The following is a 12376-nucleotide window of genomic DNA, read 5'->3' as shown; positions in this document are numbered from 1 at the left end:
AGAGTGAATTCAATTTACTGTTTTTGTGTTGTCGAACTACGAAATCAGTTTGGCCAATCTTTATATTTCCGAAAGTAACTTCTTCAAGCGGATTATAGTCTTCGCGACAAATAACTTCAATTTCTGTTAGTATAACAACAATAATTCATTTAATTCGAGCATTTTCATAACTCTCTGTGTTACATAATTTTAAATCATTACAATTAAAGTAACATAACGGTAATGCAAATCTCAAGACTCTCAAAAAAAACTACAACAACAATTTCACTGAGTAGTTTCGCATTTCACTGCTTTTGTCAACGCAGCAACTTCAGAAAAAAAAACAACAATTTTCAATGAAGTCATTTCCAGACAAAACTCGGCTCTTTTGTCTATTTTGATCGTGTCTTTTTCTTACACACCCTTGGTTAACGGCAAAATCTTACGTCATTGCTGTTGTTGAGAAATTTATATTTACTAGAACACAAACAATTTTGGCGAATCAAGTTAAACACGATATCTAACACCGCAACGAATTCATCTCATAATTAACTACTTTTCACGCGCAAGAAACAAGTGGCGAGTCAACAAAATCTGTTGCTGAAGAGATGAAATATTATTTAATATCTATATTTAATATAAAGAAATCTCGTAAGGAACAATATTGAAATTAGTCAAAACTATAAACCAGATTTTTTCAGAAAGTTTTGCTACAAAAATCAAAGTAATTTTTTTGTGCTGACAAAAGCAATACAACTGAATTTATATACATACATATATATATAAACATATGTATGTATATCAATTAAATTTTCCGTCATCCAGCAGCGGCTTAATGTCTGCCGGAGTCGGCGTATCACGCCAACATGACATCATGGCCAAAATTGTTAATCGGCTGCATGTGTGTGTGTTTGTTATTTCTTCCATCACTCAGCGACCAGTTTCACCCGCCATCTCCAAAATTCATACACACATCTAACGCTAATTCGTAATCTGGTAATTTTTGTTTTGATGAAACACATTTGCAGCTACAGACATTTCGTATAAATATTGGCACTGGTCATTTGTGAATGTCTAAACCGAGAAATCGGCATTATTCAATTAGAAAAAAATATTAATTTATTACAATCGAGCGCATACAACTAATCGAAAAGCATAGACAAGCAAGCAGGAAGCATAAAAAGTTGAAAATGCAATTAATGGAAGGAAATTGTAGGAGCACATGACAGGAAATCTGTTTGTATTTCGTCTTAAAAACGCGCCATTATTCCTTTTTCGGTTCTCCCCAAAAAAATCACTTTTTTTAGTGGACTAATAGAAAATAAAATTAATTAGAAACACTTATGGTATTTATTTAATGTGAAAATTAAAAATATCATCGAGCCACTATTTTTAGCCAGCCATTTTGATCATCTGTGGAAAGACTTGAATCAATATGGGAAAATACGTTTTTCTTTACCAATATCGCTGATCTTCCTTTATAATTCCGCTCGGGCTGTATGTTGTGTAGTTTTATGATTTCCGCCTAGTAACCACGTTACCCGATGCAATCCATGGTTCCTGGACTAAAGCCACGACATAGCCGCCCTTCTCTAAATTGAGAAAAAGCTCGGCAGAGGTGATCTTACTTTTGTGGAGATTCACTTGGAGTGTCCTCAGCTCTTGGTTTTGGACCATCAGACTGTGAACAGTGACAAGTGAAGTTGTCATGTGACCTCTTCTATGCCGAAATCCTTTTCTACTTCACCCGCCTCCAACGCGTTTTTGTTGCCGTCCGCTGGGTGGCGCTTCTTGAGGCGAAGGAAAACATTTTCAACGCCCCTAGCCATCTCCCCGAACCTTGCGTACAGAATATCCATTGTCGCTTTGGCCTCCATCTTCGGTGATAGATTTTGCCACGCTTAACACACTCCATTCGCTACTTGGCACGTCCGGATTCTGTCGTTGCAGCAGCCGCAAAGCATGTTCCGGGTCCACCACGCGAGGAATGATTACCTTAGCTTTGTGCACCGATGGAATACTGCTGCGGTCTGCCACCTCCAGTTTCGTTCCTTCCCACAGATTTGGAAGCGTTCCGACCGCTTCCCTTACCCATCTTAGCGTCGTGTCGTCGTTACATTTTAAAACGTTAAAATTACGCTAAGCCATCATACTCTATCAAATGACAGTATGGGTGCGCTCGATTCGGCGTCAATTCTCGAGAAGAGGGCTTCCAATAGCTTCATTTCCACTATTTTCCACCACTTCTGTGACATTTGTTCCAGCCGCTTACTGCGGTCTATGCCGTTTTGCAATCTCATTGGCTGCCGCCGCTGCCCTTGCATCTAGCATCTCGGCTAGTCCTTTGCACTTCGTCCTCTCCAGAAGGTGTTTTCATTTCGCCTCATTAACCGATTTCGAGTGGCGAAGTGTGTCGGCCGTTCTTTACCTCCTCTCTAGCCCAAGCCAGCCGTTTCACCTCCTTTTCCTTCAGGCTGGACTTGCCCTCGAGACGGTTGCATATTCCGACTGCCGACAGGAGAGTGAAGAAGCTCTTTTTTCTTTTCCGCGTTAACGCTTACAGCGCTTTCTTCACAATATAAATACGAGTCCAAGTCTTCATGAACTGTGGCACCTGTGCGCTGTAAAGCTGGTGTGGCAATAGTATAACAACCTGCTCTCGTTGCAGTGTAGGTGTGGCCACTGGCGACACAGCTCCTAAGAGCGCTCTGCCCGCCGCTGGTAGCAGCCTCGTCTCCCACCGTCGTTTGGACTGATTTCCCAGTCCGCTTTCGTTCCTTTATTGTTCTTCATGTTTATTTTTAAATTCGGGACTCTCTATCCCTAGCGTTTTATACCTACCTCCAGGTACCTCATTAGCAATGGCCGTTTTATTACCATTTACCTACTTCTGAGGAGTCGCCTGTTTGCAATGTAATGACTCTGACAGAAGCCAGCTTGAGATCATGACATTGTAAACAGCGACAAATTGCCCAGTCTCGTTACAGTTAAGATGATTTTTGCCTACCCACTTATCGGTTAAATCACCGGTTAATTACCCATAACGCTAGCAAAGATTTCCTTGATCGATCTAACCGAAACTCATGACAACAATTTCATTTGTAATCTTGATTGTGATATATAAGTTGTCTAATTGCGGGATCTTACAATATATTCGGTAATAAACTATTTAACAGGCACTTCTAAAAAACGAGGAGATGTTTCTTCACAACAATTTATTTTTAATATATTGATTTTCGTAAAAATAACAGGCAAAAACGAGGAGATGACTCTACACTTTTCAGTAATATAATTTAGTACTATTATATATATATATTTTATATTATGTACTTTTATATGCTTACATATGTATGTTAGAAACGCCGTTGGATGACGACGATCACACATTTATGTAATTGCGATTCAATTTTTACAATTATTGAAGAATGACAATTGTAATAAAACACAAAATAAATCACAGAAGCTATAACCCATACGAAAGCTAACGAGGTCTATTGCTTCGTATATTCATACATATGTACATACTTGCAAACACCGAGTTGTAAGAGTGGTCCAATAAGCAATTTGAAGTCAAGCAACTTTAAGGAAGAAGGAAATTGTTAAAGTCATGTTCAATCATCAACAACAACAACGTCATCGGCTTCAACAGATTTGAAGTCAGCTTTTTGTAGTTTTATCACGTACTTATTTGAATTTTCTTTTTTGGTTCGGTTGGCTTAACATAATCAGATAATCAAAGCTTCATAAGTACAAACATATTAGAGCGGGTTGATTTACAGGGAGCCAGCAAAAAAAATAAAAAAAAATCTCATATGAGGGAAACGTTCTACAGATCATTCTGTACAACTTTGCCTTAGAGACCGACATCGAGCAGCGATTTTTGAGGCAAAAAACTTCGCCTTAAAACGTAAAAAGTCCTAAATATTTGTTCGTCGACAAACGAGAAATTTAATATGTAGGCGCATTTTGATATTCTAATGATCATTCGTCGGGTTCGGTCAGAGCGGACAACTACTATAGCACATACTTGTATCTCCCATACTACCGATTATACACACTTCTTAAACTTCGCCTTAAAAATCGCTGTATCGAAACCAATTTTAGATTTTAGTTCCTTTGGTTTTAATTTCTTAAGTAAAGTTATTCTGTATGATCTGTAGAGCTTTTCCCGCATAAGCAATTTTATAGAAAAAAAATCAACCCGCTCTAATACATACATATGTACTTATGTGTATTGGATACAATTTTGGCTTTGGTGACACCGTCAGATCTTGTTTTTTGCTTTTGAGACACGTTCTATTTTGAAACCGATTAATTGATTTTCTATTCAAGCAAGAATACAAAGCCTTAGAATGAGTAAAATCAATTGGGAATCTATATATCTTCGTTCTCATAATTAAAAATTTTAAACAAAATGTATAAGCTTCTTCTTTATTGGCGTAGACACCACTTATGCGGTTATAGCCGTCAGAAAATGTCTAAGCATAGGGTATAAATATTGGAGAAATCTTCGGTGGATATAAAATTTCGTTTATTAATGTCAGTCAATTTGTCAATCGCTCTACTTTAAGGTGACATTAAAATGTTATTAAATAATGTATGTCTAATACTCTCTAAATGTATTTTATTGCTTAAGTTGCACAGTTACAGTTAGGCAAAGCCCCATCACCTTTGTCGTTCGTGGTTCTACTCCCACAATTTTCTATACATTTCATTTAATTATGGTTTGTGGATCAACCACGGATCGTTGAAATCAATACAACAATTCAATCGAAGCAACCACAAGCGCTCTTTTTCCCAGTGTTTACCGTTATAATATGGCTACAACAATAATTACAAACATACATATTTCACACATATGATGCTTCACTTCTTTCACATAAGAACTCATATTTCACAGCATTTTCATCATACCTACAGTTGCGAGCATTGAAATAGTAGTGTCCATTGGCCAAAAGAATTTTGCTTTAAATTTTTTTCTTTTATGATATTGCCGTCGATCATTATTTTAGTTATATTCTCTGAAATATAACGGTCCTGTTACACACAACAATAAGTGTGAAACACTTATTGTTACTTTTTTAGACCCAATTTTATTGGGATATCTATTTTTATGGGCGAGCAATAGAATAGTAGTGAACGGTGAGCTGATTGCAAACGGATCTCCTGATCTTTTATTTATTATTCAATGCAAAAAGCAAAAAAAAATATGACTTTGCACCTTTTATTGGGCCGCGGGAAGCACTGTAGTGAAGAAAAACGAGAATGGATTCAATCTGTCATAAAATGAAAATAAACATATCTTGCACATATTCAAATCTAAATATTTTTAGTAATAAACATAGCCTGGAAAATATGATCCACTTTTGCATTTCAATGGATGTTAAAATTGTTTGCCATTTTACATAACTGAGATATGTAAAGCTCTAACACCCACTACTATTTCACTGCTCGCAGCTGTACATATTTACGCACACCTAAGTTTACAGGCGAAGGAAAAACAATATAATATAAACCACACATATTGGTTGCATGTGACAGCAGAAGCTGAAAATTTTATGCGCTCAGTTTATATGACAGCTAAATGCTATAGTGATGATGGCCTTTACAATAGTCCATGCCAAATTTCATGAAGTTATCTCGTTAAATGGAAAAGTTTTCCAAACAAGCACTTGATATCGATCGTTCAATTTGTAGGGTAGCTATGAGCTATATTGGTCCCTTATCAGCGGTTCAGACAAAATAGTAGCTTCTTGGGAAGAAAAGAATGTGCACAAAATTTCTGAACAATGTCTCAAAAACTAAGGCACTATTCGAGTATCTACAGATAAACGGATGGGCATGGCTATTTCGACTCAGTTCGTTGACCTATAGCAGATAGATTGGAAAATTGCGGCTTGTATCACATATGGTCGCAAATGTCTAGCATCCTGAACAATTTTCGGTGCCTGCTAGGCGCGACTGAGTTGATGTGATCCCTGTCCACGTAGATGGAATCTAGGGCCTTAAGCCTGCTTTTGAAAATTGCTGGGCAATCCAGAATCAGGTGTTCTGGAGTTTCCTGTTCCATATCGCAGAACCGGCAGTTTTTGCAAGAGACTATGCCCATGTTGGACAAGTGTTTCCTGAGCCTGCAGTGCCCTATATAAAGCGCGACAAGGAGGCTGAATTTGTCTCGGGGGAGGTTGATCATTTCCCTAAACCTTGCAAAATTGTACCCTGCCCGCTGCCAATGCTGCTTTCTACCCACTCTCTCCTCCGTGCGGAGCAGCTCATTTATAATGTGGACCTCAATGCTATGCATAATTCTGGCATCATCATCCTGAACGCTGCCGCAGAGCGGGCTAGTACGTCGGCAAGCTTATTGCCGGCTACCTCTTTATGCCCCGACACCCAGATTACGTGTACCCGGTTGCACATTGATAGGCGGTTCAGCCTTCCTACACACTCCTCCACTAAAAGCGATCTAACTTCATACGCTGAGATCGCCTTTAGTGCCACTTGACTATCGCTAAGTATAGCGATACGCTGATTGCGTTAGTTGCGGCGAAGATTGATCTCTGTACACTGACTTAAAGCAAAGACTTTTACTTGAAAGATGCGCGAAAAACGTCCCATTGGTATGAATGGTTTGGTATACGGTCCCACAATACTTAATCCGATGTTTTCGAGTCGTCAGTGTACCACTGAATAGTGCTGCCCTTCAGTAGTAGGTCAAACGTGGAATCGTTCTACTTCGCCTTACTGCCGATAGTAACTCTGTACTTCTCTGTAAAGTTAACCCTCTTCGTAACGCCGTCCCTTGGTAAAAGGGGCAGTTGTGTGTCTTCCCCTAGGGCTTTCAGCATGGTATGTTCTGATTTATGGTATGTACGGCGTTTCCTTCTGGGTGTTATAAACTTCGCGACGATCTTAACGTGTGTAGGGTATAAAAATGTAGAATTAAAAATTTGTATTACAATTTTACACAAAACTTCTTAATAACTGCATATAATAATATTCCCACTATATAATGAAAATAATGATGAAGTTTGTTCACCCTGGTTTCCCTGTTTAGTTTTCACTTTCTCTTCGTGTACTAAGCAGTTAGGCAGACTCCTTTCGAGTCTCTGACCTTCATATTAGACTAACTGCTCTTTTGCTACTCTCTGCTGGTAACACGTTGCAAGCAAAAAGTAACAACCCAAAGACACATCCACAACTTGCCGTTTGTCGCACTTTGAATGAAATAAAAAACGAATAAAATCGTGACTTATTGCTGGTAGCTGCTAACTAAAAGTTAACGAGGAAATTTTAACTAAAAATTAAAAACATATTTGCAGCAGTGCACCTTCCACACAGAGCAACGATTGGGCCATTTAATTGGCTATTGGGAGTAATAAAGCAAAATCAAATAAAAATAAAAAAACAATTTCAAATTATATGGAAAAATTTCGCTGACTTACTGAATGTCACCGTCGCGCTTATTCTTGTACATGTTAGCTATGAGCGCGGCAAAAAGCAAGTTCCAAAAAGGTCGCAGTTGTTTGACTAGCTTGACATTCATGCCGCTGCGCCAAATGAGCGTTTAGCGTTTTTTAAGTTACTTATAAACTGTTAATGTGGCATGAAATATATTTTCGATCAAGAAAACTTTTTCCGCTCGCTGTTTTCACTGCAATCGAACACGCTGTGCAGGCGCGTGCATTTTTCGCCTAATAAAGTTGACACGCAAACAATTTTCAACTCCGAAAATCGAATCGTAGTCGAAAATTTGTTGTTATATTGTTATTATTTTTTATTTTGAAGTTTTGCCTTCCGGAAAAGTACTTGAGTGTAGATTACAAATTCAAAAGTGTTTCAATACTTAACGGTTCATATTTTACACACGAAAAACGCGTAAAACAGCGTAAACTGAACGCGCACCATGGCCGACGTCGATAAGTTATCCTCGCGTATGAAATCTCGTTTGCATTTACAAACGAAAACAATCGGCGCCGATCGCATACGAAAAGCCAAAGATAATAATGAGGATATTGCGGTGTTGAGCATGTTCCTGCCGAATGCGTCGGCGCAGGAGGAGAATCGCAAATTCTATTGTACTCTGGGCGATTTCTGTCGCCTTGGCGATCCGCGCGCAACAAAAGCAGGTAAATTAAATAAATCAAGTAATTGTTGTTATATTTAAGAAATAACTCGTCAAGCTGAGTTTTTATTACATTTAGATTTAGTTTAAGCTTTATTCTAAACCTTCAGTTTTTTTTATAAACCTTTGTAGTCCAAATTTTTGAACAACAACTCGATCCCTTTGTAATACAACATTTTATCTTTGATATAGTCTCTATACCTATAGTTCATTTTCTTTGTTCGAATACGAATCTCAAAATTGTACAATGAGCGTGAAACTGTCCATCTGTGCTTGAAATTGTACAGCTTAGAATCTACTAAGTAACTATTTAAGGTATACGATCCTGCGTCCAAAAATAGTCAAAATCAGACCATAATATTTCAAGTTCCCAGATATCTAATTGCACCTCAGTGCCTACGACCAACTTTTTACCGAAAATATAAGTCAATATGTGAGGTACCTTAATGAAAGTCAGATAGCATTGTTTTCCGGAAATAATTTGTCGTGTTGTTAAAAATAGAAAAAATTTGTTCTATACTCCCCAACCAACCCAAACTAACATAAGGATTTTCAATCAACCCCATGACTTTATAGCTGATACTTACTGCGCGCGACTGAGATGATGTGATCCTTTTCCACGTAGATCTAACCTTGGGCCTTGAGTCTCTTTCTACAAATTGCTAGACAATCTAGAGTCAGATGTTCTGCAGTTTTCTGTTACATGCCGCAAAACCGGCAGTTAGACCGGCAATAGACTTTGCCCATGTTGAATAAATGCTTACTGATCCTGCAGTGATTTATATAAAGCGCGATAAGAAAGCGGAATTTGTTTCAGGAGAGGTTGATCATTTTTTTTAAATCTTTCAATGTTGTACTCTCCCAGTATTAGCTTGGCATGGCGCATTCCTGCTGCCTGCTGCCAATGCCGTTCTCTCCCCACTCTCTTCTCCGTGCGGAGCAACTCATTTGTAGTGTGGGACTCCATCGCAATACATGGTTATGGTCCCATCAGCCTGGACACTGCCGCAGAGCGGGCTAGTTCGTCGGCCAGTTCATTGCCAGCTACTCTCCTCCGATTTAATTTCATAAGCTGAGATCACTTTTAGTGCCGCTTGACTATCGCTAAGTATAGCGGTACGCTATTTGTGATGGAGTTAGATTTTTGCACATTGACTTATAGCAAAGACTTCTACTTGAAAGATGCTCGAAAAACGTCCCATTCGTATGGATAGTTCGCTAAGCAGTCTAGCAATGCCTGCTCCAATGCCTTCCGGTGTTTTCGAGCCGTCAATGTACCACTGGATAGTGCTGCCCCTCAGTAGGTCAAGCGTGGAATCATTCCACTTCGCCTTACTGCCGAGAGTAACTCAGAACTTCTTTCTAAAGTTAACCCTCTTCGTAGAGGATTCTTCTTGGAAGAAGAGTAAGTGGTGTGTCTTCATTTGTTGAAAAACATTATATTTCATGCAGCAGTATGAGCTCCAGCATGACTTCAACGGCTGCGTTTGGGCAAGTGCAGAAACAGACGAGCCTTTGCAGCTTCAATAGTTGAAGGTCTACCGAAGACTGCGTTGTCTTGGATGCTCAAGCAACCGCTCCATCAGTGTTATATCACATATACATAGCTCATTTAATTTTAATACCAATATCTCGTATAGTATATGACTCAAACTATAGTAATGAGACTAAGTGAGTCTACGACCTATAATACAATATAAGTTAATAACGCACCAAAGGTAATTGTAATCCATTCGGTTTCTTCGAATAATGAACGTTGAGGTCTTATGTAACATTATTCAATACAAAGTTTTGCCAACAACCGAAAGCTTTTCCTCTACTTTGATCCATGAAAACAAAAATAATCAAAACACCCGAACTTATCACTTTCTTACTTGTTCAGTATACACATTTTAAGTACCTAATTTTGACTTTTTATTTTGGCAATATAAGTTAAGTTGCTTCAAAGTTAAATTGTAACAATTTCAATTTAAATGAGTTGAGTTGTAATTTGTAATTTGGGTATGTAGTATAAGTTATGTATCGGTGATGTGTCAGTCACATTCTTTACGCGTCATATATTTAAAAATTAACTGCATACGTGTTATATTCAAATACTTGTCGTGAAAGTAAAAACGTCAGAAAATACCAAATTAATTTGGACAACTACTATACCGAAATAAGTCCGCCTACGTTGAAAATAGATACCGAAAGTAGCTAAAAAACGATGACTAACACTTTCTTGCTCAGCAAGTGCCTATACTCGCAGACTTTTTGCCAAATGTATCTCTTAAAAAAACCTTAGATGAGATCACTTCAAAATCTTTATACAACAATAGTAAAATATACAAAGTGTACATACATACTATATTGAATACACTATATATTTAAAATTTATAGCTTTTGTGATTAACAGCGCACGAAATTTTTGTCTGAGGTGTAAGGAGGTTAATGAACAGTATTTTTATTTATTATTTTATTTAAGCAATTTTGAATATGACGAAATGTGTAGATACATATGAGATAGACTGGCAATTGGTACAATTTTTGCATGAAAGCGTCTCGAATAATTGTCACATATGTTAAACCATTTTTATTGCGGAATTTTTCAACGAACGCCGAGGAAATTCATCAAATTTCTCCCATAGTCCAGCTTTTGCCAGACTAAGGCTAAAGCATATCAAAGCTATACCTCTTATGAACCTGGCGAATTGGTTGGATTAGATGTGAGCCGTCGCAATAAGTTTAGTGCTGACTCTAGGCGGTGACAGTGTGACGGTCTTTTTGATCCATACCTAGAGTTCTGAGCATCTCAATGGACAAGCGTATCTAGTAAATCAAGTGAGATTATTCATAACCTCTGTTACCAAATAACTGACATTTTTCGACTTCTCAATGGGCAATATGCAGCTTTTTAGGAACTCATTACTCACAATGTTTATACAAGGATTTAGCGGCTAAAGGCATAAAGTCGAGCTGAAACCATCACCTAATTTAAGTTAGGTTACACTCTCTGTCTGCCATACATATGTAGACCTACAGGTTCTTTGTAATATCAAGTTAGGTTAGAAGGCTGATCCTACAACAAAGCGAGGGATCACACTTAGACTGCTATATATAGTACAGTCTTTTATGAAGACTATACATAACAGAAGACTATACGAAAAACGCTTGTTGTTGAATATCAGCTATCTAAGAGTAAAAACGCCTATCAAAAATCTGCTGGTGTTTTATTACAATTACCGCTATTTCATATGGATGTCTAATAATATGAGATCCAAGGTGTTTTTACCTTGATCTGGCAAAAGCAGCATATTCGAGAAGGAAGTATTGAGATGATTACCTATACAGTGTAAAAGGCGTTGGACACACCGCTTGATCCCATATATTAAAATGATATATGTGACCTGGTCTACGAAAAGGGTGCTAACGTGCGAAAACTAGTTTTCTGGGAAACAGCTGTTAAAAATAAACAACTCGTTTCGTCAGTTTCTCGTTATCTCATTAATTGTTTGACACCTAAGCCCCCTTTCCGTAGACCAGGTCACATATACGTATATGTATGAGACTAGTTTCCTCAAAACTCAGTTACTCATCTTCCTTGAATACTTTGAAGCGTATCTTGAATGTTTTTCAAAATACGAAAGGTTTTGAAAGTATTCGAGAGTATTTGGGAAACTCATGAGAATTAAAAGGAATTTCTACGCTTAAAGCACGAAATATTAACGGAAACACGAAAGCCATGGTAAAATACGGTCCGTTTTTCCATAGAAAATACCAGGAAAAGAATACGAAAGAGCGAAATAAGCCAAGCCTGTTCTTTTAAGCTCGCTTACGATAAAAGCTTTTCGTTCGTGAATGAATAATAATCCAAAATAATAAGAGATTTCATCATATACTAAACCGAATTCGTAGTTTAGATTAATTTTGCTTTCATTTGTAGGCATTGAAATCAATAAAAGCTCCGTTTGTCTGTTTCTAAATATGTCACATTAATGAAGTCGGCAACAAACAAGCTCATTTCTCTTCCAACATATACAGTATATACATATGTATGTATGTAAGTACAAGTCTTCTTACTTCAACAAGTTGCACTTACATTCTTCATACTTCGACCCATTTTGTTGCAGTCACAAGCTTACTTAATAATATTCTTAAATAAATTACGAATCTTTCATTGCAGCTTATTCATAAGCAACACGATTATTTGCATTAACCGAACTTCAGAAGTCGGTGAACTTCACGATAAAGCGCGCTCATTCGCCACCTTTGCAAGAATGCTTTGGCAAATTT

At 37.7% G+C, this 12376-nt stretch overlaps 1 protein-coding gene across 7 annotated transcripts in view; it reads left to right on the top strand.

Annotated features, from left to right (window-relative positions):
• LOC126762990 (four and a half LIM domains protein 2) overlaps window positions 1-12376 on the top strand; it is a 253696-nt gene that overhangs the window by 235434 nt on the left and 5886 nt on the right. The window contains exon 1 of one of the 7 annotated variants that reach the window (XM_050480126.1): window positions 7768-8108. The exons of the other annotated variants lie outside the window; for them this stretch is intronic. Within the exon in view, the coding sequence (XP_050336083.1) occupies window positions 7886-8108 (223 nt within the window). The 5' untranslated portion in view covers window positions 7768-7885. Of the gene's footprint in view, window positions 1-7767; window positions 8109-12376 lie in introns of those variants that run through there. 7 annotated transcript variants of the gene reach the window in all.

Source organism: Bactrocera neohumeralis, chromosome 6 (genome assembly GCF_024586455.1).
Source record: "Bactrocera neohumeralis isolate Rockhampton chromosome 6, APGP_CSIRO_Bneo_wtdbg2-racon-allhic-juicebox.fasta_v2, whole genome shotgun sequence".
Lineage (NCBI taxonomy): Eukaryota > Metazoa > Arthropoda > Insecta > Diptera > Tephritidae > Bactrocera > Bactrocera neohumeralis.
The sequence above is the reverse complement of the archived record's forward strand: the minus strand, read 5'-3'. Positions and strand labels throughout refer to the sequence as shown.